The sequence below is a fragment of the Melospiza georgiana genome, chromosome 5 (genome assembly GCF_028018845.1).
Source record: "Melospiza georgiana isolate bMelGeo1 chromosome 5, bMelGeo1.pri, whole genome shotgun sequence".
Taxonomy (NCBI): Eukaryota; Metazoa; Chordata; class Aves; order Passeriformes; family Passerellidae; genus Melospiza; species Melospiza georgiana.
Window position 1 is genome coordinate 17,592,304 of NC_080434.1, and position 22,111 is coordinate 17,614,414.

Genomic DNA, 22,111 nt, shown 5'->3' on the forward strand with positions numbered 1-22,111 from the left:
GTAAAGTGCACAGTAAAAGCACTATCAGGCAGGATGAACGCAAAGAAGCCCAGGTAAACAATGGTTTATCTTTAGGGCTTTAAGAAGAAATGTAGGGTAAGTGTTTATTTGCACATAGAGGACCAAGAGGCACAAAACATTTCAAAAGGACTAATTAGAACAATTGAGCTCAGGCATATTGCAACAGCACTGGGTTCTAACTGCCCATTTTGCTGGTTTGTCCTTGAAAAGTAATAGGAAATTTTCTCTCTCAAGTGATAAGGGGACTTACCTGGTTTAGTAAAGCCCTTGGCTTAACGTGAATGTATGTGCACTGCACACCTATACAATTACTGCAAAGGAGAAATTAAAATTCTTACAACCTCTTTGAGCTATTCTAACTAAGTTCAGAGTATTCTCCAAAAAGAGCTGGCAGTTTTAAACAATCTTGTCAATTTAAAGAAAGCTGTTTGCTAACTATATTGTATTCATACACATATTATAGCTACATACATACCCATAAAGTTTCATACTAAAGTAAGTTCTCCATGTTGCTTCCTCCAGGTACTTATTGTACATGGGACATCTCTCCAGACCTGGAGTATGGGCATTTCAGCTGCTGAAGAGCTGCCACTGAACTGAGGACGTGTAAAACTTGAAAGCCAGCAAGTTCCTCTCCTGAGGACAACATCCTATATGGGATGCCACCTTTTTCTTTGAGGTTGGAGAAACAATGTTGTTTGAAATAACAGCTTTACTTAAAGAAAAGGTGTAAAATCAGAGATATTAGCTCATTCAAATTTCAAAGCACATGAGAAATAAACCACATTTAGGGTAGCAACTGAACCAAGTCAAATCCAGTGACCAAATGTCAAGAATGTCACCCCATAACTCTCACAGCTACCTGTTCTGTACTCTCAGTTTTACTCTTTTTGGCTGGCTCAGCTGAAAAAGTTGATACCACCAGACACTATTTCTCTCTAAAATGAGGTAATGACAGTTAATTCTAGATAGACAAGGAGGAGACATTTAATCCTGCTTCAGTTAGGAAATATTAATTAAACCAGTGATCTTCACCTTTTTCCTGGATTGTTCCCATTGAATCCAATGTTCACCATGTTGCTTTACCCTATCTGCTCTTTTAGACAGATTACAGTGTCTGGAAACCTGGTGTCTCTGCTCAGGTTTCTCAAGCACACAAGGACTCATTACCAGGGAAGGAAAATATGGGAATTACAGGAGTGCATGCACTGGGGTCTCTCTACATGCAAGAGCACTATTAGAGATTAATCTGAACATGGATTTATATTATGGTTAAGCAAATTTTGGAAAAAGGCTTTACAAAAAATACTTACAAATTGATTCAGCGGTAACAGCACTCTACTGATTCTCTGCTTTTAAAGTGTCTTTAAATTCTGTATGACGTTGGTTTATTAAATGCTGATATAATGAGAAACATACAACAAAACTGAATGCTCTTCAATCACAAATGCTTATGGCAGAACAAGAAGAATTTTCAAACCTAAACGAAAGGAATACAGACTCTGTTGTCATAGAACAGAGACTGTTGTCCAACAGGTATTTTGGGGCTATTATTTAAAAGCAGTGGCAAAATTAAAGCTTCATGGTCACTTGAAAAGTAAATGAAACATGAGCTCCAAACAAGCCTGCAGTTTCTGGCATCAGCTTTCTAGTAAGTCTGGAAACCTAAAAGATTGACAATACCAGCATTATAGTTTAGCATTCAAACAGAAAGGAAAATCTGTAATTTTGCTAGTCAAATACACAAATCTGATGTTAGCTAAGTCAGCACAGATCAAGTTTCATTACTTCTCTGGGAAAGAAACACTTTTGGGAAGAATAATAATTCTTTCACTTAATTTTCACAAGCTGAGCTCAACAAAAAGAATTAAAAATAGCAAGATAAGACTGATGACAGTAAAGTCTCTAATGTAACAATGGGAGAGGCCAGCCTGACTCATCAGCAAAGAAAAGATAACTGGAAATGGGAGATTAAAAGGCCATACTCAGTCCCACACAATTCCCAGGCTTCTTAGTAACTCAATCGGAACACTGTGAAAGCTAAATAAAGACATACCTAATTTTTTATATTAACTGAAGGAACTTGATAAGCTACTAAAAGCACAAACATAAATTAAATCTTGACAAGTGATATTCTGTACAACATTCATATCCTGTAAATAAGAGCAGCAAGTATGTCTCAGGCCACAGAACTAAGAGGCTCTCACAGTGCCTCCTTCAATAATAACATCAGTGATGCAGCTGCTGAAGAACAAAGTCATGTCATTTGGGGTTCTTTGTTTCATTGAGTTTTGTGTGATGCAGCTCTGAAGTCCAGCTAAGAGATACTCTAATAAACATCTTCCTTACCTGGCTAAAATATCACAGGAAGTCTAGATCATGATATCCAGAAGGTCACAGAAATAAGATCATACCACTGTGTGATGCCTACACAGATTATGAATGCACAGAGTCCCAGGCAACAGTGAAGTGCAGTGATCTTGTCAGTAAGCCTAAGGATAGATTAAAACTGGGAAAAAGAAGGGAGGAAATTTAACCCTCACCCACTCTGACAAATTATTTAGCCCTTAGCAGTTCTAGAGATTGTCTTGGAAGTCAGAAAAATAAATTATCTAAATGAAAGAATACATACCAGCATCTGCCCACCTGCTATGGGTACTGCCTCTAGTTCAGATATACCAGGAAGAGTCTACCAGAACACTCTACTAAAAAGGACAGTCAGTGGGAAGAACAGAATTTAAAAGGGAAGACTTATGCTAAATTGGGATAACAACAGAACATCTCAAAAGCCAACAAAACCACCCCAAAAACAACAAGCCAGAAACACCTCAAGCGAACCAGGTTAGTGGAAGTTAGAGTGAAGCAAACACTGTAACCTCCCTCCTTTCTGCTGCACTGTGAGTTGTTCCTGTCCTGAACTGGGAAAGTACCCTGGTCACAGAGAACCTAGGCACCTGGGAGAAACCAGGATGACAAAGGGAAAAAAATGGGTGCAGGAAGGGAGGTTTCTAGGATAAGAACAAACAGTCTTAGTCTTTGCTCCAAAAGAAGTTAACCAAACAGGACAAATATCTACTTGTAAAAACAAAATAAATCCCAAAGAACTTAGATGTAAACTGCAATGAAAAGCTCAAAGGACTCTATGCTGTCTGAAGAAGGACTCCAGTGTCAGCAGCACTTGTTTCATAGTCTGCAATAATCAATAGGTCTAAGGCTTCCAAAGAAAATTAATTCCTTGGCATTTTTTAGAAGCCCACGTGGGTACCATACTCTGGGAATATGGCTGTCCTGGCAGGAAGCTATAGGCCCAGGTGGCTGGGGCAGATTCAGGATGTTTTTAAAATGGCAGGAAAAAACAGACTAAGAGAGGCTGCATTTTCCAGGCCCAACAGTGGGAAATATTTAGTTATGATATTTTTATGCTAGCAGCAGAAGACACCAACATGGAACATTAATATTGTTTTTTTTCTCCTACTAAAACTTTATGGCATCCAACTGCAGTCTAAACCAGAGAATGGCTCAGCTGGACAAACCACGTTCTAGAAATACACGTTTGGAAAACTCAGCCTCCAGAAATCTTTCAAGAGCTCTACATAAACCTTCTGCGTGCCCCACCAAGAGAATGAAGACTTCTCTTTCAGCACCTCTCAAAAAGTCTCATCTCCCACAGTTTCAGTTCAAAAAACCCTTCCCAAAACCAGAAACCCCCAAACCCACAACCACCAACATTAAAAAACTCCACAGAACAAGTGGTCAGGTTGCCAGTGATGCACAGAAACTGTTCCCAGCCTTTCACTCCCACCTCTCTCTTAGACTTACCAGTTTTGGAAACCTGTTGTGACAGAAGAACAAAATAGTTAGCTACTGCAATGTTCTGCTTGCCAAATTAAACCTGTTCCCTACTCCTGATATAAAATCCTCAAATAAGACATACAATAATCCCATCTCCAGAGCAAATCCTCATTACCCTACAGTGAGCTTGTATGAAACCTGCCATGTTTCAGATGAGGCTCTAATAAAAGAGCAAGGTGTCAAATTCACAATGCAAGCTGATATGTGACTGTAACCAGGTGAACAGGTCTTTGGTGTCATTTTGTTAATTTTACAAAATACGTTTTAATTCTCACACTTCAGTGATTATTAAGCCTCATGTTGCACCAGTTTTTTCCAGCTTTAAAAATGTAAAAAACTAAATCTAGCACTTTCTGGTCTTCTAAAACACATTCTTCCACATTTCTATTTAATTTCAGTGCCATACTGACAGTTTTACATTATCATAACTACTTTTCCTGGATTAAATGAATTATTTTCAAGGGGCATTCTTGAAGACAGATTATTTTATTTTCCTAGCCTTCATTCCATCTCCAGCATTATTTTTAGAATAATGGACATGACAAGATAGCAAACCTAACATGGGATTTTGAGGGGGAGGAATGGGGTGTTGGGGTTTCTTTTCCCCACATCTCTTGAAAGGTGGTAGCTGTCTGAATCAAGTTTATGTTTAGCTTCTCAGCAAGAGATATGCCAAGTCCTGTTTCTCTTGGTGCTTTAAATGCTTTTGGCTTCTTACTGCAAAGTGATTCCCACATCTTTGCTGCACAGCCACCTTATGCCCTTTGTGGGAGCCTGGTTTCACTCACCTGCAGCACTTGCAGCCAGCCCAGCTCCAAAGCAGGTTTGCTGTCCCAAACTGTCAGTGCCAAAGTTCATCTTCAAGGACTCAAAAAATCCCCGAGAAAACTAACACCACTAGCTGAGAGAGTAGAGGGCCAAAGAAAACTCTCAACTTCCAATTCATACAAGAGTGATAATTCTAGAATGTTTTCACATGAAAATTAAAATTGCAATGTTTCCTTCCAAGGCATGAGATTCTAAAATGGAAGCACACTATTATTTTAAGAATAAATTCTTTATACTCCTAAGACACAGTACTGTTGAAAGCCCACCTTTCTGGTAACTGTAATTGTTCCAGAAATTGTTAAATTTTATATGATTATAGAAATAGATTGTTCAATTCACCACAGAGTAGAAGAAATTTTCCACTTTGTGACAGATTTTGGATTGAATCAGCAGCTGCTCTTACAGTGACTTTCAATTTGGGACACATCTTTATTTCCATACCAGATGAAAAAAACACTTTCTCCAGAAATAAAGCAAGCCAGAAGATACAGCAATTACTTTTCAAATATTAGGGAACCCATTTTTTCACACAATATACAGTTTCATTTTGCTACTTTCAATAGTCACAGTAAAATACTTTTTCAAATAATCTAAGTGCACCTTAGAGCCATCAAGTGCCAGTTAACTTTGTTCCACAGAAATGTAAGACACCAAAAGCCAGGTTAAGTTCCTCTCTCTATGTTCAGACTTGCCCAAGCACTTCTGCTTCAAGTCTACATCAAGACTGCATCAATGCTGAAAGAGGCTTCTTGGAAAGCTTAAAGCTTCACTTTTGATCAGTTCCAACTAAGCCCTATATTAAAGAACAAACACAAAACTCCTGGGCTCTACAGCTGCAGGAAAAGACACTGATCAGCAGGACAGCTTGTGAAGATGCCATAATACCCTTCAGGCTCAGGATATCTGTGCTGCAGGAAGGACTTTCCTCTTGAGACAGATCGTCCTGAATGTTTACAGTCACTCAGATTTGTGGAGAAGGAACAGTGAGGAGACCAGTTGGCTTGATCTTGTTGATCCCTCCATCAAGGATGCAGACCCTGGGGTACTTGTTTTTCACTAGATGAGCTGCAAACTGAAACAGATACTTCATTAGCCCACTGCATATCATAGTCCTTAAGCAACAATAACTTTCTGTTATGTAAGGCAAATTAAACAAAAAATATCAGACCACAGGAAGTTCTTGTTTTGCACCAACAAGTCCAACACAGAAGCCCAGGCCAGTGTTAAAACAGCTGAAAGTTAAAACCTGAAAGTGTCACACTAATAACAATGAACTTTATTTATCTCTGCTTATGCAGATTATTACCTCATTCTAAAAGGACTGTTTAATCTCAGGGCAATCACTGGAGCCTCTCTCAAAGCATGAACTAACAAATATTTTTCTGTGCATTAACCTAACTCCCAGCTCTTTTCTGCAGCTTCCCAAGTGTACAAGCATCACTGTTTGAGGGGAAAGTCATTTGCTTCCCTGTCAGACTTGTCTGATGTGACCTGATCTCACAGATGTCAGATATGAATTTGGGGTTTACCATCTCTAATCCTCCCTGCTCCCACCAGTGTGCCCACAGGCAGGCTAAACAGTACAAGCAGGTATCCCCCCACCATGGAAAGTCTCTCTCCTCAAGCAGGTCATGCCATAAACCAAATACAGCAATTGCCACTTCCCACATGGGAACTCTCTGAAACATTGCACTGACAAAGATATTTTGTATATCAAAATAATCATGAGTAAAAGAATCAAAATTGTTTCAGAATACCAAAATCCAAACAATAATTTGTGCATTACATGTCAAACTCGCCTTCTATATGCTGACTACAACACATTAAAAAGCAAGGACCAAAATGGACTAATCAGTGAGAAACAAGTAGTTTTACTTAATTTCCAATAGCTGTGAGAGATTGCTCTGCCATCTGAGTCTTTGAGACTGCTTCTTTCAGTACCATTTGTAAAACCATTGAGTGCTTCCAATGGGCTTCCAATGTAAAACATTCACAATTCCCTTTTTGACTCTTTAAAATAATTAGTGATGCTATTTGAGAACAGGTGCAAGTGTGATGTCCAGGTTGTTGACTTTGCACAAACAACTAAATTACCAACTCAAGAACAGCTCTGGGCACCAACCAAACTCAATACATAGAATTTATTTTTAATTTATTTTTCTCCAGTTACCTATTACAGCATAAGAGTGCTAAGGCAGAACTAGATATATTACATGATTACTTGTCAACATTTTGGCTGTTAAATTTGTTTCAGGTGGCTGTTCAGGGAAGACTCAAAGTTTGATCATCTCTTTCCCCATCAGTTTGGATTATTCAGTACAGGAATGAAAGAATCAAATAAAAAAAATCCTGCAATCAAGCAATCAAAGCAGGTGACAGTAAACTTCCACCATACGTGGATGTCAGCTTTCAGGAGCAAAGCAAATGCCATGCTTTTGGAAAGGTTCTGGGCTGCACAGGTGGTGCAATATGCACAGAGACATCACTAGGAGAGCCCAAATATCTCTTGCTATAATCACAGTCCATAAAGGTGTGGTGTGCAGTAAAGTACAAACAAAAATAGCACTGAGCTGAGCCCACCATGAGCTACAAAAATAGTTTATATTCCCAGTGAAATACTCCTACCAGATATCTCTACCTTACATGGACATATCTGTCACCTCACAGTGCTCTCCACCTGATGTTCAGTGCTGTGTCTTAGACACCAACACTGCTCGGAGCCAGCAGAAATGAAAAATGGCAATGAGCCTTCAGGCTGCAGGAAGCAGCAGGTTATTTCCTGAATACAGTGTCCCATGTGTCAACAGAGATGTTCCACTCTCTGACTAGTGATATTTTTTAAATGCTGATAATAAACTGTAAACCCTGCTCCAAGTGTTTTGAATGCCCTAAGCCTAATATAACTACCATTCAATGTAACCTTAAAATAAAATACACAAACAAATGCCTTGTACCTGGGCTTTGAGCATTAAGGCCTGTGTCCCACTGTATTTTAGAACTGCTTTAGTAAACAAGGTATGTCTAAAAATACATTTTCTTTACTTCATATGACAAGTAAGTGCCATCTTTAAATTCTTACAGTGAAGAATTTGTTGCTTCTTGCAGGGCCTCTGGGAAGCAAGCCCTGCAAAATCTGGGCAATGATGGCAGAAAGCACAAAATGATATACCATAAGATGAGCTTTTTTTTTTTTTTAATTTGCCACAGAACTGTTTGCAGTTGTCTGCCTAGTTTCAGTGAGAAATGCTGCAAATACAGTTCAAAATATTGCAGCTGAACATCCAGCCAGGGAAAAACCACAGAGCAGGAAATGTGCTGCTACCAGTACCTCACTCCTGTGGGAATTAGCTGTGATCAGGGGCTGAGAGGCACACTGACATAAGCTGAGAGCTGCCATCCAATCCCCAGTATCAGCCTCCAGGAGCTTTGCTCATACATCTGCCCAGGCACTGCACAAATAACTCCAGGTTTAAGTCACATGGCAATAGGACGTGAGCTGATCAAAGACATTCCTGTTTTACCCTCTGCCTTACCCCCATGTTTTCACTGGAATAGAATAGTTACTACTATTTCTTTCTAAACTAAGAAATATTCTCTCTACTGGAACTAAGAAATATTCTCTTACAGCAGTCTTCCTTATTAAAGGAAGGTTTGACTTTTTACAGTTCTGCTCCTCTGCTCATGTCAGTGCCACCCTCTCCCAGCCAGAGGAGCCTGTCTGTGGCAGACAAGAACAGGAACTTGTTCACCACGTGTCAGAAATGTTCCAACACCACCTGCTACCTTGCCTTGCCAAAATACACTCCATGAAGGCACTATTTTCAAAATACAGGGGAGTGTTATTTCTGGTGTATGCACTGATGGAGGGGCACAAGAGGAAGGACTGTTTGAAACAGCTAAATAGATTTTCTCCCTGCTTTGACCCTCAGTTATGCCAAATATCAGTAGCCTGAATCAAAGAAATAAAGATAAAAAAATATTAATGCTTCCTAAGAAGCTGGAAAAAATAAAAATTGTTGATCCAAAAAGAGCAAAATCTCATGCATCAAAAAAATCCCAAGGTGCTCTTCTGAATGAATGCCCCAGACCGTCTACAGCAGAAACTGCCATCCTGGAATGCATGCAGGGGCTTTGTTTCCTTTATAAATGCAACCAGAAACTGTCAACTAGAAGTTTCCTAACAGGAACCTGAATATGTAATTTGTAATTCACTAAATAATCCAACTTACAAAGGTGCTGTTAAGACTGAAAAATAACATGGTGAAGAGGTAATACCATGGGCTATATCATCCTTAGCAACCTGTAAAGCACCTACATTTCAAAGAGAGATGTGTTGAAACACATAAAGGTAGTGTACAATTAAATTCCATTTTACAGAAATATATTTCTGTAAATAGAAATATACTGTACTTTATTATATGATTAAACTTTTTCAAATTTATCAAATGTTTGTGTTGATGTAACTTCTGAAATGTATCTTTCCCCACACCACCAATGGATCACACTCCTCTGTAATGCTTCTGCTTTCATTTAGACAAGAAGACTAGTTGGGGTAAATGGGAGTTGTGCCTATCTGAGAAAGGCTACAAGGGATACTACGGGACTTTAAGCTTTTTGCTTTCTGCTTCAGGTGGCCTTTCCTCAAAATGAGATTCCCAAGCCCAGTTACTGTGTTTTCCCTGATTGCACCTAATGCTTAAAACTGAACTTCCAAATTGAAATTCTTCTTGCTGCTTTCACAGCAAATATTACATATGAAAGGATGAATAAGTGATAAACTTGTTTAATGACTACTATATGATGACTTTGCTGAGGTCTTTGGAAATACAGTTCCTCTATTAAGTACTGCATCCATCAATTCCACACTAAACAGCCTTCCTGATGAACGTAACTGAGCCAGAAAGTTGCAATTTGCATTTGAAAGTAGTCAGTTAAGACCCTTCATGCAGATACAAAAAGTCAGGCTTTCAGAGACAGACAAGATCACAGCAAATTCATACCAAAATCTGGGCAAATATTAAAGATTTTACCCTGCCTTGGTGATGCTCTCAATATAAATAGCAGAACAGGACTGCTCCTTTAAGCACCATCAGGAACCTTAATGATCTGCACATTGGAGAATTTATCAAACTGTTTCTACTAGCCTGCTCCAAGCAGCAGAAGAGCAGCTTTCAAGTGCTGCATGTCTGATGCCAGGCACGTCACGTTCTCAGGCTGTCTGCAGCAGAGTGTGAGAGCACAAGAGTGTGAGTGTGAGCAGCCCACTCCCAGCACCCTTTGGGCCAGCCACGAGGGGCTGTGCACACATTATTCACTCTGCAGACATTCCCGTGACAGCCTGTAATTAAAGGGCACGCTGGGAGGGAAGGAGGAGCAACATCCTGCACTAGAATACCAAAAGTGATCGCTGTGATAAGCGTATATATAAATATTAACAGCTTACTCCAAAAGAGTCAGAAGGAAAAGAGAAGTTGGAGGAGAAATATCAATCAAATTTCATAGTATTCATTCATTTCCACAAGATTATTTCTAGATTTCACTAGCAAACTCATGCTACACAAACCTCCCAGGAATTGCAGTCTGCGTGACTGCTGTGTGATTTCAATCCAGGAGCTCACCCACACCTCTCTGAAAGCTCAACAGTCAAAGTGATCAGTTTGCAACTTTTTAAACAACACTCTCCATATGCCACAACAGAGATCCAGTACACAAGATTATTTTTAGTCAGCTACTTCTTATATTAAAGGGTTCCAGATAAATAACACTTAAACACCATGGAAAAGACAGCAACCTAAAACCTCCCATATCAACAAAACAGTGCCTAGTTGTTGGTTGTAGTATTACCATAAAGCGAATGGAAGTCAAAAAACAAACACAGAAAAGACAACTTGGTGCAAACACATACCGGGGGTGGGAGGGGTGGAACATAGAACCAACTGCTCTAGCAAGACCAAAAGAAAATTCTCTATATGTAGACCTGGCCAAAAGGGAACACTTTCCATTCCATCAGTACAAAAACACAGCAGTAACTTAAAGGACTTACATGCTAAGATTTGAAAATAAGCCTAAACAAACAGGTATTTAATAGCTGGTTTCAGAACAAGTTTTACTGAGAATGAAAGTAAGAGTAAACACTCAAACTTCTTCAAGTGATAAATTTTAAACACATATATTTTAAAATTTCCACCTAGAAATCATATACATTAAAAAAAACTCAGCTGAAAGTGAGAACTTGAAAATTAAAGCCAGTTGCAGATATTTAGCTGCTGTAGCACAGCTAATTCATACTGAACAAAATAAATGCAGTGCACACATTATAGATGAACGGAATGTAAAATGAAAATACAGAAAGAAAACGACTATTTTTCACTCAACAGAAAATTAAAAAATCTTTTAGGGAACATAAATATGTAATTTTGAAAAGAGACATAACAGCTGGCTTGGATATAAAAAAAGTAAATATGAGTCTTTGTGAAAGATTCTACCACCTCCCCCCAGGTCTATGGGTTGCCTTAGATCTTGAAAAATGCTCAAAGAAGTACTTGATAATGAAAAACATTTCTTTGTGATTTGTAGTACTTTCTCCTAACACTACCCAAACTGCAAGTTTTGTCCAGTTTCTACTCAAACCTTCCTGCAGCAGTCAGTCAGTCAGTCAGTCCATCCTATTCAAAGGCTGGTTCAGATACAGTTTAGAGAAATGCAAAACAACATTGCTCCAGACAAGCAGCATGGATATTGTATTTGCCAAATTCACCAGAACCATTCTGGCTGGTATATCCTTACAAGGTCCTGAACCTACAACAAATATTTATAGTTCATTACCACCTCTATTTCAGTTATCACCATTTCAGATTCTCTGAACTGGAATACCAGGAAACACAAAACTCTTGTCTCAGAGCTGAGAAACAGCCCCAGAAAGTGAAAATTCTATGTTATAATGCAGCAGCCCTAAGGAACATGGATACAACCTCATCCATGCAAGCTCCATCAAGGACAGGAGCACTCTTTCAGAGCTGCAGTCCACCAAGACTATAAGCACAGCCTGACAGCACCACTCCAAGATTCAGGTTCACCATTCTCCCACCGTCCCTGTCCTCAGATGATTGAAAAGAGCTGACATCCTGCTTGCCAGCATCTCTCAGACATATTTTCACAGGGAAAGCCAAGGGGTCCCTGATTCCTCATTCCAGAAGCATCCAGACCTCTGCGCAGTAAGGCACACAGGCCAAACAACTCCTACATCAAATAACAACTAAAATTTCCAGTGGCTGCTACCACTGGTCTCAGTAAAAAATTAAAAAAGAGAACCTATTTTGGAGTTCTAGAATTAGCCTGCTTTCCTTGGCACTTACTTCAGAGTAAAAGGAACACTCAGATTCTGCCTCTAAGATCTTGCATTTTTCTCCCTTCCTCTTTCACACCTGGCTGTGGCAGTGACAGATTTAGGTCCTCACTGCTGTACCTGAGGCATTCAGAGTGACAGCAGCACAGCACAGCTCCTGGCTGGCAGCCCAAGGGTCTCTCTCAGGCTGTGTGGAGAGCAGGCACTGGCAACAGCAGCAGGGCTGCTCTCTCTCCATGAAGGAAAGCATGCATACATTACACTTGTTACAATAATAACAAGGGCTAAATTTACAGAATGAAATTATGAAGACTTAACCATGTACTGGGGAGAGTTACAACCAGAAGGATTGTTGCTGATTAACTAACATGTTTCAAACTTTTCAAAAGACAAGCTTAATCTCTTCCTCTTTAAAGGCAACAGGGAGGCTCTGATGATTCCAGGAGGCTCTGAGTCTGAATGCAGATGGAAGAATGGGGCCTTAACAAAACAAACATGAAAGAGCCATTCTGGCAATCATAAGGGGTCCCTCCATCCCTGCAAAGAGAAGAGTTCTCATTCCAATTGTTCACTTTTCTGCAGAAACTATTTACAGGGAAACAGAGTCTAAAAGATGTATAGTGGAAACATCTTCAGAAGTTTATTGCCTAATATCTGTTTACTTGCACTCCAGAGAGATTTCATTAGGCCCTTCCAAATAAATGTATTTGTTTTAAGAAGCACCTGTCCTTTAGTATCCTATGCAATTCCTAATCTTCAGATCGCCCTGTGAAGCTTCATGGGTATCCATTTGTGGTTTTAAGACAAGTTTATAACTGAAGAAATCATGCATGGACTTCTTTCTCTGGCAAGGGCTTTTAAAAAGGCCTGGGGAAGATGACAATAAAATCACACAAATTCAGTAGTAACCAGACACTTTAACCTATGTGTTCAGTCTTCATATAAGCAGAAATGAATTTCTGACAGTGTACTGGAGAGAGGAAATGCTATATGATATTTTCATATAGAAAATTTTTTTTTCCAAGCCAAGAATATGCTATACAAAAGGAATTTTGAATTTGACCCTCTCCCTCTTGCCTTGAAAAGGGTCAGAAAGATCTCATGGAAAATCAGAACTTCTTGTCTTTGTTTTGGAGATCATTAATGTATTTTATCTATTAGCTATTGCAATGCAGCAAGAATGACTACTTTGCTTCAGTAACTTACAGAAGTTGTCTAGACAATATATTTATAGCAGTATAACTCATCTAGACAAAAAGTAATCGATGTAACAATTAGAATTTACAATTTAGAATTTATTTCTCAGCTGTAAAGACAGATTTTTTAAAGCTTTGACTTACAGCTTATCTGTCTTCTTCCAAGCAGAACATAAATAAGTTGCTAATTATTAGACAGATTTAAGCATCCTGTATATTTTATTCTGTTATAGCCTTTAGCTGACAATAAAGCACATATATTAAACCACTGGGGGAAACACATTTATTAAACAACCATGTGACAGAAGTAGAAGTATGCCACTGTCAAAATTAAATTACTAGAGAATGATTTAGTGTCAGATAAGGTATTTCTCCTGTTCTAAATTCAGTCAACATTGCAGTAATATAGACAAAAGTTTGAAATGGAAACAGATAATGGCTTAGCACCTCAAAGCTGCTGAAAGGAGGGAAGATGAAGTAATGTCACCTTTCCACAAAAAGACCCAAAATAATCCCTGTTTTACATATGCATAACTATAATCCACCTTTTTACTTGCTGTATCTCTGACTTTCAAAGTGACAAAAATCAGGAGACATGTTATTTGTCCTAGACCAAAGAAGAAGCTAGAGCTGAACACTTATTGCCCATTTAACTGTTATATTCCCAACTGTAATGATCCCTTGTCCATAATGGAATTTAAAAGGTGCTTATCTGTCTATGGAGGTGGGAAAGGGGCATTCAACTCACTTAGGAGATGATGCCATTTAACATATCCAAAAGTGAAAGATCAAACTCCAAAATAATGCCCTTTATGTGGAGGTTTCCTGCTGTTTTCAGAGAAAAACAAATATCTGCTCTGTAAACAAGTGCCCAGAAAATCCTGGAAGAAAGGCTGGCACCAAGTGAGAAGCAGCTGAAAGGAAGGAATATTCTCCAGAGAAGTGTGAGCCAAACATCACCACACAATACCTCTTCTTCAATATCTTCATGCTGCCAATGGTACACTCAGTAAGGCTCTTGTACATCAGTCAATATATTAATTTAATTTTTAGGGTTAGTAGCGTCAATGGCTTAGCATGCAGGATTACCCTGTTTTAATTCTGTACTAAGGAAGTGTTCAACTACAGTCAGAGCTGCAGATCCAGAGGCACTATGAGACTCTGCTGCCTTCCTACTCCTCTTGCTGGATCAGTGCTGTGGTGAAGATTTCAGTTTTCCCTCTCACATCTCATACTCTATTCAGAATATAATAATTCTAGACAGCATTTTCTTTCCCATTTAAATGTTTTATAATCTGGCGCCAAATCAAATGCAAAAATAGAAACAAAGTGCAAAAAGACTTTGTCAACAGGTCTGTTCACTATACTTCACTTTGCTCTTTAAATTATTTTTAAGTGATGCCAAGTAGGCTGTTCATATGAAGCACAATTGGAAGATTCAACCTTCTAATTACAAACAGCCCCATAAACATTAGCGTTTTTCCACACTTACCACTGCCTCTCAGTCCTATATAAATTTAAACGAAACATATAGTAATCTCCAAATTTTTAGTGGACTAAATATCAGTGAACAGTTCTGAAAAATTCTCCTTTATGGCAGAAGTGACAATTTTTGGCTCATCTCATTTCATCTGGAAATACATACCTCTGCTTAGAAAATACACATTTAAAATTGAGCATCTTATAACATGGAAAAAAATTGGTTTTGTTTCCATGCATTCACTTTTAAATTTTTTCCTCTGATTGGATTACCTAGTAAAATTTAGAAGGTAAAAACTATGGCTCTTGTCAAACCTTGAACACCATAGCTTGGGTGTGACAGTAGTTCCATGCAATTGTGCAGAGTAAAACTGAAACTGGCCTTAAAAAATTATCCACAAAAGAAAAGGTGTTATCTACACAGTCTAACTGAGGCTGGTGTTATATGTACTTTAAGGGTGTGATAGAGCTGGTGAGTTCCAACCAGTATTTAGGGTTTAGTATTGAATTAATTTGTGGTCAGAGTGGTCAATCCAGTATTTTGTTACTACTTAAAGCTCAAAACTCTTTTGCTATGGATTCAAGAACCCTGAAAGCAAATCAAGAGTCAAAGCAGCATTTCTTCTTTATGGAAAGCTATAATATTGACAATTCTGGGTCAACATTGTCTTGGCTGCTGAAAATCTGGGTTTAGAGGATAAGACAGCACCTCCCATGTGACCAAAGTACTTGCACTAAGCACACTGCAAGATTTCTTTAGCTGCATAGCAAAGGAAACATTTCATGTTCATTTCAAAAATTTTGAAACATTAAAAAAGATGAAATTACCTGGATTTAACACACAAAGCCACATACTCATTACTGAAACTATGCGAGAGATGCTTTACAGCCTCTTTCATGCCATCTCTGTTAGTATTTAAGAAACCTGATACATATCACAAGGTAATTTTCTAGATGATGAAATGCAGGTTAATAAAGGGGATTTCTCCATCTACTTACAACTCCCTACAAGTATTAAATGAACACCACGTGTCAGGCTGATGCTTCTGCTGTTCCTGACATGAAGACCTTTTAATGATTCACAGCACTCCTTGTCATATCAGGGTTACAGTTCATGTCCTTTGAGTAAACAGGCTTAAGAAACAGTGAACTAAAGTTAAACCATAATTAAGAGTGTGTCTGAAAAAAAAAGGATAACTTTTCTTCATCTGAGAGAAGTACAGTGAAAGAAATACTTAGGCACTTTCACTTGTTCATCTGGCAGTTCTCAACACCATCACATATTTTGTTGTAGAAAGGAACAGGCAAGTTTGAATATTCTTCCTGTCTAGCTAAAGGCACTGACAGTAAATATATCATACAGAAGTTACCAGTAAGGACCATTTTCCTCTTCACTAAGCACAACTGCAGGAATAAGTGACTCTAAAAAATGGGCAATACATGGTTTCTTACTAGTAGGAATATGAATTATATCTTATTTTGTTTGCACTTCATAATGTACTGTCCCCATCCCAATCACCTCATGTGTCCTTCCTAACTACACAAAAAGTAAATGTAGGCCTATTTTGAAAGCTCTTACTGATGCACAATAGAAATGCTGATGGCACTTCTCCAGCATGACAACAATAAAGATTTTAAAGCTGAAGAAGATGTTTAGCAATTTCTTTTCAAAACATAAACCTTCTCAGATGTGGACAACCTTAAGGGAAATGTCTTTGTCTAGAAGCAGAAATGAGCAACAACAAAAACACCACCCCAAATCCTGTCATCATACACAAAACTCTAATCTAAATTTTCCAGACTCTGGCATTTATTTTACTACTGCCATATGCTTGCTATTGATGTATGTCTAAGGATAAAAACAAACATGACAGCAATATACTTACAGCAGCTGTGTTCTTCACTGCATTTCCTACAATCACCACAACTCTTCCCTTGAAGCTCTGCAGTGTGGCAGTCGCTGGGCACTGGATGAGATCCCCTTCTGCAGTAAATGCTGATGCAAAAGGGACATTGATGCTGCCAGAGATGTGGCCACGGTTAAAGCTTAGGAGGATCAGTTAAGGAGGTCTGAAAGGCAGAGAAACCTGTGGAGCATGAATAGCTGCAGGATGAACCTGCTCTTCATCCTGGCTGCCATGATACAGCACCATTGGGTTTTTGTGACACCATATTTTGACAAACCTCATTTACTGTTTATTCATATGGAGAAAAACCTTCCAACACAACCTATGAAAGCAAGCACAGAATGAAAAGCTGTTTGGTTCAAAAAAGGAACACAGCACAGCACTACAGAAAATGATCTGCTAAATGAAATGCTTAGTGCTAAAGAGCCAATATCCCCAGGACACCTAATTTTGTGGATTTCACTTCAACTCTAGTCTGCTAAGGGGAGCCAAATACCAATAAGCAGCTGGAGCACCTCTTCCAGAGGCATTTTATGCAAAAAGAATGAAGTACTTAAAATGAGAACCAAAACTAAACAGGGATTATCAGCAATATCCTCAAACTTCCTGTCAACCCTCACAAGTCTTCTACTACTTTGATCCAAACTGAAATTCGAATGTATATGACCTCAGATTCCCCGACAATGAGCACCAAGTATACTATCTGTAGTCCCACTAAAAGCAAGTGTGAAATGGGTATTGAAAAGCCAAAAACAAGTGTGTAATGCGTATTGAAAAGCAAAAAGCAAAAAACTCTGAGATATCACAGTTAGCTGTCCTTCAGTTTCAGAGGATGATCATTCAACAAGATTTTATAAATAAATATTGAATGTGAAGGTCTCCTAAATAAAAATTGAGTTGGACTACTACTACCTAGCTTTTTATGAATTTGAAAATGCACTATGGCCTTGACAAAACTCTGAATTACTTTCATAGACTGTACACACATGCCTGGAACAATCCCTTTCCCCAGCTATAAGCAAAAACAGCTTTGAAGAGGTGCGAAACAGCAAAGTTCTGCAAAAATATACACAATGTCAAATACTGAGATTAGTCACTCTATTATTGTACTTGCAGAAAGCTAGTTAAATTTATAATTAAATCCCAGAATTCTATTAAATAAAGGAGCTGCCTTAAATAGGGGTAAGATTCAACTGACTTAGAGTAATAGTAGCATTTGTTTCTCATTATTTATGTAGCAGTTTTATGATCATCATTGTTATAGTGTGGGAAAAGCATGGCTATATAAAAACATCTGAAAGAACAAAATAGGATCATGCACCATTCATTGATGTTGTCAGTTTATTTCTATTTTGAATGGGAAAATGATATCCCTCCTTCACTCCTCTGTGCCAATCCCATTTCCCCAACCCCATTTATAATCACATAACTCCCAAAGCTATTGATTAGGTTCTGAAATGATCATCATTTAGACAGAAAATATCTTCGGACAAATTTAGTTACTTAAGCCACTGAGTACCCCTAGAGAAACATGACCTAGTCTTTAAAAAAGTTCTAATTGCTAAGACAATTAACAAAAAGGCCAGGATTTTGTGGTACAGACTGAGAGACCATAAATATGCAGCTATAACTTTCAAAACAGGAATGGAAGGCTGCCAATGTATCTGCTAACATGCTTAATGAAATAAGCCTTTGAAGAATTGCTGGCCAGCTGAAACAGTGCTGGTAGGTCTTGGCCTTGCAAGATGAGATCCGTTACAAAACAATCTCTCAGATTTCATGTGGGTCATATTATGAAATATGAAGCATGTTTGATACTTGTTGGAAGTCCTCTCATGCTTTTCTAAAAGCACTAAGAAAACAAAGCGAAAGCAAAGTTTAGCATGATAGACATGCATGGGGAAAAAGACTAAAACCAAAATATACAAAATGATCATATTTTTGAATCACATCACAGCGGTCTATCATATTTAAAACACACACCACAGAAACATACAGTCTGATCCTATCTTAATTGGTTGAAATTTTGTGACAAACACAAAGCCTGTTTCCTTATTGTGAGAATGAACAGGACACTGAATGCAATATTCTTATGGTTTCCTATGTATATTCATAACTGCTGACAATTTGATAATATCCTGCATACCAGATATTTTCTTCTGCAAATGAGATACTAACCAGTACACTCAAGGGCAATTTTATTACCTACCAGGCTGCCTTTTTAGTGGCACTTCCAACCTGTTAATACCAGATGGGTGTTAGGATATCAGTCCACCTATTATATAAAGGGCAGCACATGTCAGTCTACTACAAACTTCAAACATACCAAAACATCTTTAAGAAGGATTACCCCTCCCAAAATGCAAACAATCCCAGTCCTGCAACTACACCATTTCAGTAAAAAAACAAACCCAAAGAATTAAAAAAATACTCCTTATTGCAAAGAACTATACTTGAAAAGGAACACATGAAAGGTGTAGACAGGGTAGTGACCCTGGTAAAAAGACAGCTCCAAAACACCTTTAACTCTTTTCTGATTATCAGTACTAGAGGACTTAGGATGGCTACACAGTTGCATTACCTGACAAAGCTAGAAGGCACTCAAAAGGAATCAATTTTCCACTCAGGGACTGGCAAAGCACATCAGCTATCAACTTTTCTCTATCTCACTTCCATTTAATTGGAAAGCCTCACACCTTTCCAAAATATTGGTCGTATTAAATGGGGAAGGTCTGCTGAAAAAACCTGTTCTAAAGAAAAATGTAACATTAAAGCACTTGTGCTACTGGTACAAAGTGATTTCACTAAGCCCACAGTTTACAGTGGGAAGGGAAAAATTGATTTGTCCTCTGCTCTGCAAACCAGGCCTCTCCATGCTGAAACCCCCTGGCCTTCAGCACTTCCACTCTAGCTCTACCAGATCTCTCTCTCTCCATCATGCACCACTCTAATACACCAGCCTGGAGACAGAGAGGAAGCAATTGGCACAGGCAGGATTCAGCAAGAGGCACAGGCAGGGTTCAGCAATTGGCACAGGCAGGGTTCAGCAAGAGGCACAGGCAGGGTTCACAATAAGCACAGGCAGGGCTCACAATAGGAGGGTTCACAATAGGCACAGGCAGGGTTCACAATAGGCACAGGCAGGGTTCAGCAAGGCCAGCACTCAGATCTGAAGGATACTCCTCGCTGTTACGGATGTCCACCACCAGCAGCTTTGGCTTGCTGGGCTTTGTTTTCTTTACAGGTGTTTTGGAATGGCTGGGTCCTGTCAGCTCACACAAGTCTATCAGATCTTCTGCTGAAATCCGTGGGGACACTTCTGCCTTCAGGTCATCCAACTTGATGGAGTCCCTAGACTTTAAAAGAAAAGAAAAATAATATTAAGGTGAAAGAATTAGAGATATGGGGTTTTTAAAAAAATTGCTTATTTGAAAAACTTCAAGTGTAACAACCTAGTTAGATGGAAATACATACTTTTCTTTTAACTCTGAACTAGAGTTTAACTATCTATACAGAAAAACTCCAGAGCAGTGCCAAATGCCTATCTGACAACTACAGCTCTATTTTCTGTTAGAAGTTGTTAAAATAGAAAAATTGTTTGACAATCTGTGCAAAAGATCTCAGTTTGTGATTTGTTAATGAATTATTCACTGTGGCTGAAGGGCTCACAACATCCACAGAACATTTCTTAACATCAGAAATTAATTAAACTGGCTAGAAAACACTCCCTGAAAAGGGAAACGGAAAGGTCCCATGATTGGAGCAGAAAAGATGGCAGCTTGCCACAGAAATTGCAGGGATATCTCTGGGAGATACAGAGCTAGTTAAACACTAGTTATTACCCCAGCCCAAAGACCTAGCACAAACCAGGACACCAGAAATATAAGAATTACCTTATACCTAGAAATATGGTATTTTTAAAAATAATCCCAAAAAAATTGTCCTTAGTTTTGTGAGAAAGGAGAATTACATATTAAATTAAAAAAAATATTTTGGGGGATGTGACAGATTATGACACAAGACACACCACACTCCTGGTAGTATTATCAAGCAACTGCATGATAATACCCGAAATTATTTTTCATAAGAGAACATTCATTGTGGATTATCCCAGAAATATTCAGGAGTATTAGAATTTTTACACTCCACATTCTTAAAGAATATCTCAGTAACAATTTTTCTGCTTCTAAAAAATATTCCACTTCTGTTATCTTGTTGCAGATTGCAGTAATACACCAATACATTATTTGCTTATAGTCCATCATTCAAGAGAACAGGGGTAGCACTCTGAAGAAAATTGAGGTATTACTAATTGTTATTAGTCCAATGACTGTAGGCAACCCTAGATTTTTTTTGATTTTTAAACATACCAGTTCCTGAACTAATCTGAGGACTATTCCAAATTTAGAGAATATGCTAGACAAAACAGGGAGACATAGATTTTTTTTAAAGTTATGTCCCAGAAAAGGCTTCTTAAAACAGTCCAGCACTTAGAAATATCTCTGCTGTAAAGCAAGTTATCCAAAAGCCTTCAAAATGACAAACAAAATCAGTAATTCTACTTCAGGGAACATTACCTCACCCAACTGCCTTTCCCATTGTATATAATAATACTTAAAACAGAAGAAGTTACAAACTTCCAGTCTCAACACTCTCCTTCCAAGTTCAGAAAAATAAAGTCAAGATGCTTTATAATCAGAAAAAGACATAATTTCTGGATAATGTATTATTTGTTTCAACAGAATAGTCAATACTCAAGGGAGATCTGTTTCCATAAAAAACCAATGTGACAAGGCACAGTCAACTCCCAGTTGCTGCCTAAAGCCACCTCCCACCTGAACAGCTGAATTTTCCCAGGAGTTCAAGGAAATGAATTACATTAAATGGGAGGAGGAAGGAAAAATCTCAAGATCTTCTCACAAACTTCAGACTTGCCAAAGGAATTCAGCAGTCCCATGTCTAGGGGAGTCACAGAAGACACATTTGAGAGACCCAAGAAAGGCAGTAATGTAGAAAAAATACTGATTACATAAATACACACTTGGCTGACACAGCTTCATCTGCCTGATGGCAAACTGGCAGACATTGCTATCCTCAGACAACAGCTTCTGCCTCAGGGGCAGGTTTGAGGAGCAACACCAAGGAGGGAAGGGAAGCAAGTCTGCTGCAAAGAGCTCAGCCCTTGAAGCAGGTTCACATTATGACAGGTAACAATAAACACTCTGATAATGAAGTCAGTGAAACTGGCTGAGATGACCCAAATTATGTCTTCTAGAGAAAAAGGTACATTATATTGGACTCGAATTACGAAAACACTTCCTACTTTTATTTATAAAGCTCTTGTCTTTTCAGTTGATGGGATGAATGCCTCAGGAAAGAATGGAACCTTAAAAGTCTACAGCAGAAAACAAGCCAACCAAAATTCACCTAATGTGATATAAAACAATTTTCTCTTTATCTAACAGTATAAAGCCATACAAAGT

At 38.5% G+C, this 22,111-nt stretch overlaps 1 protein-coding gene across 1 annotated transcript in view; it reads right to left on the reverse strand.

Moving 5' to 3' along the window:
• Positions 1-5,106: 5,106 nt before the first annotated feature.
• The window catches only part of TBCK (TBC1 domain containing kinase), an 88,595-nt gene continuing 71,590 nt past the window's right edge, over positions 5,107-22,111 (reverse strand). The window contains exons 24-26 of the mRNA XM_058024279.1: positions 19,809-19,984; positions 16,608-16,767; positions 5,107-5,773 (exon numbers count right to left, since the gene is read on the reverse strand). Of these exons, the coding sequence (XP_057880262.1) occupies positions 5,663-5,773; positions 16,608-16,767; positions 19,809-19,984 (447 nt within the window). The 3' untranslated portion in view covers positions 5,107-5,662. The remainder of the gene's footprint in view (positions 5,774-16,607; positions 16,768-19,808; positions 19,985-22,111) is intronic.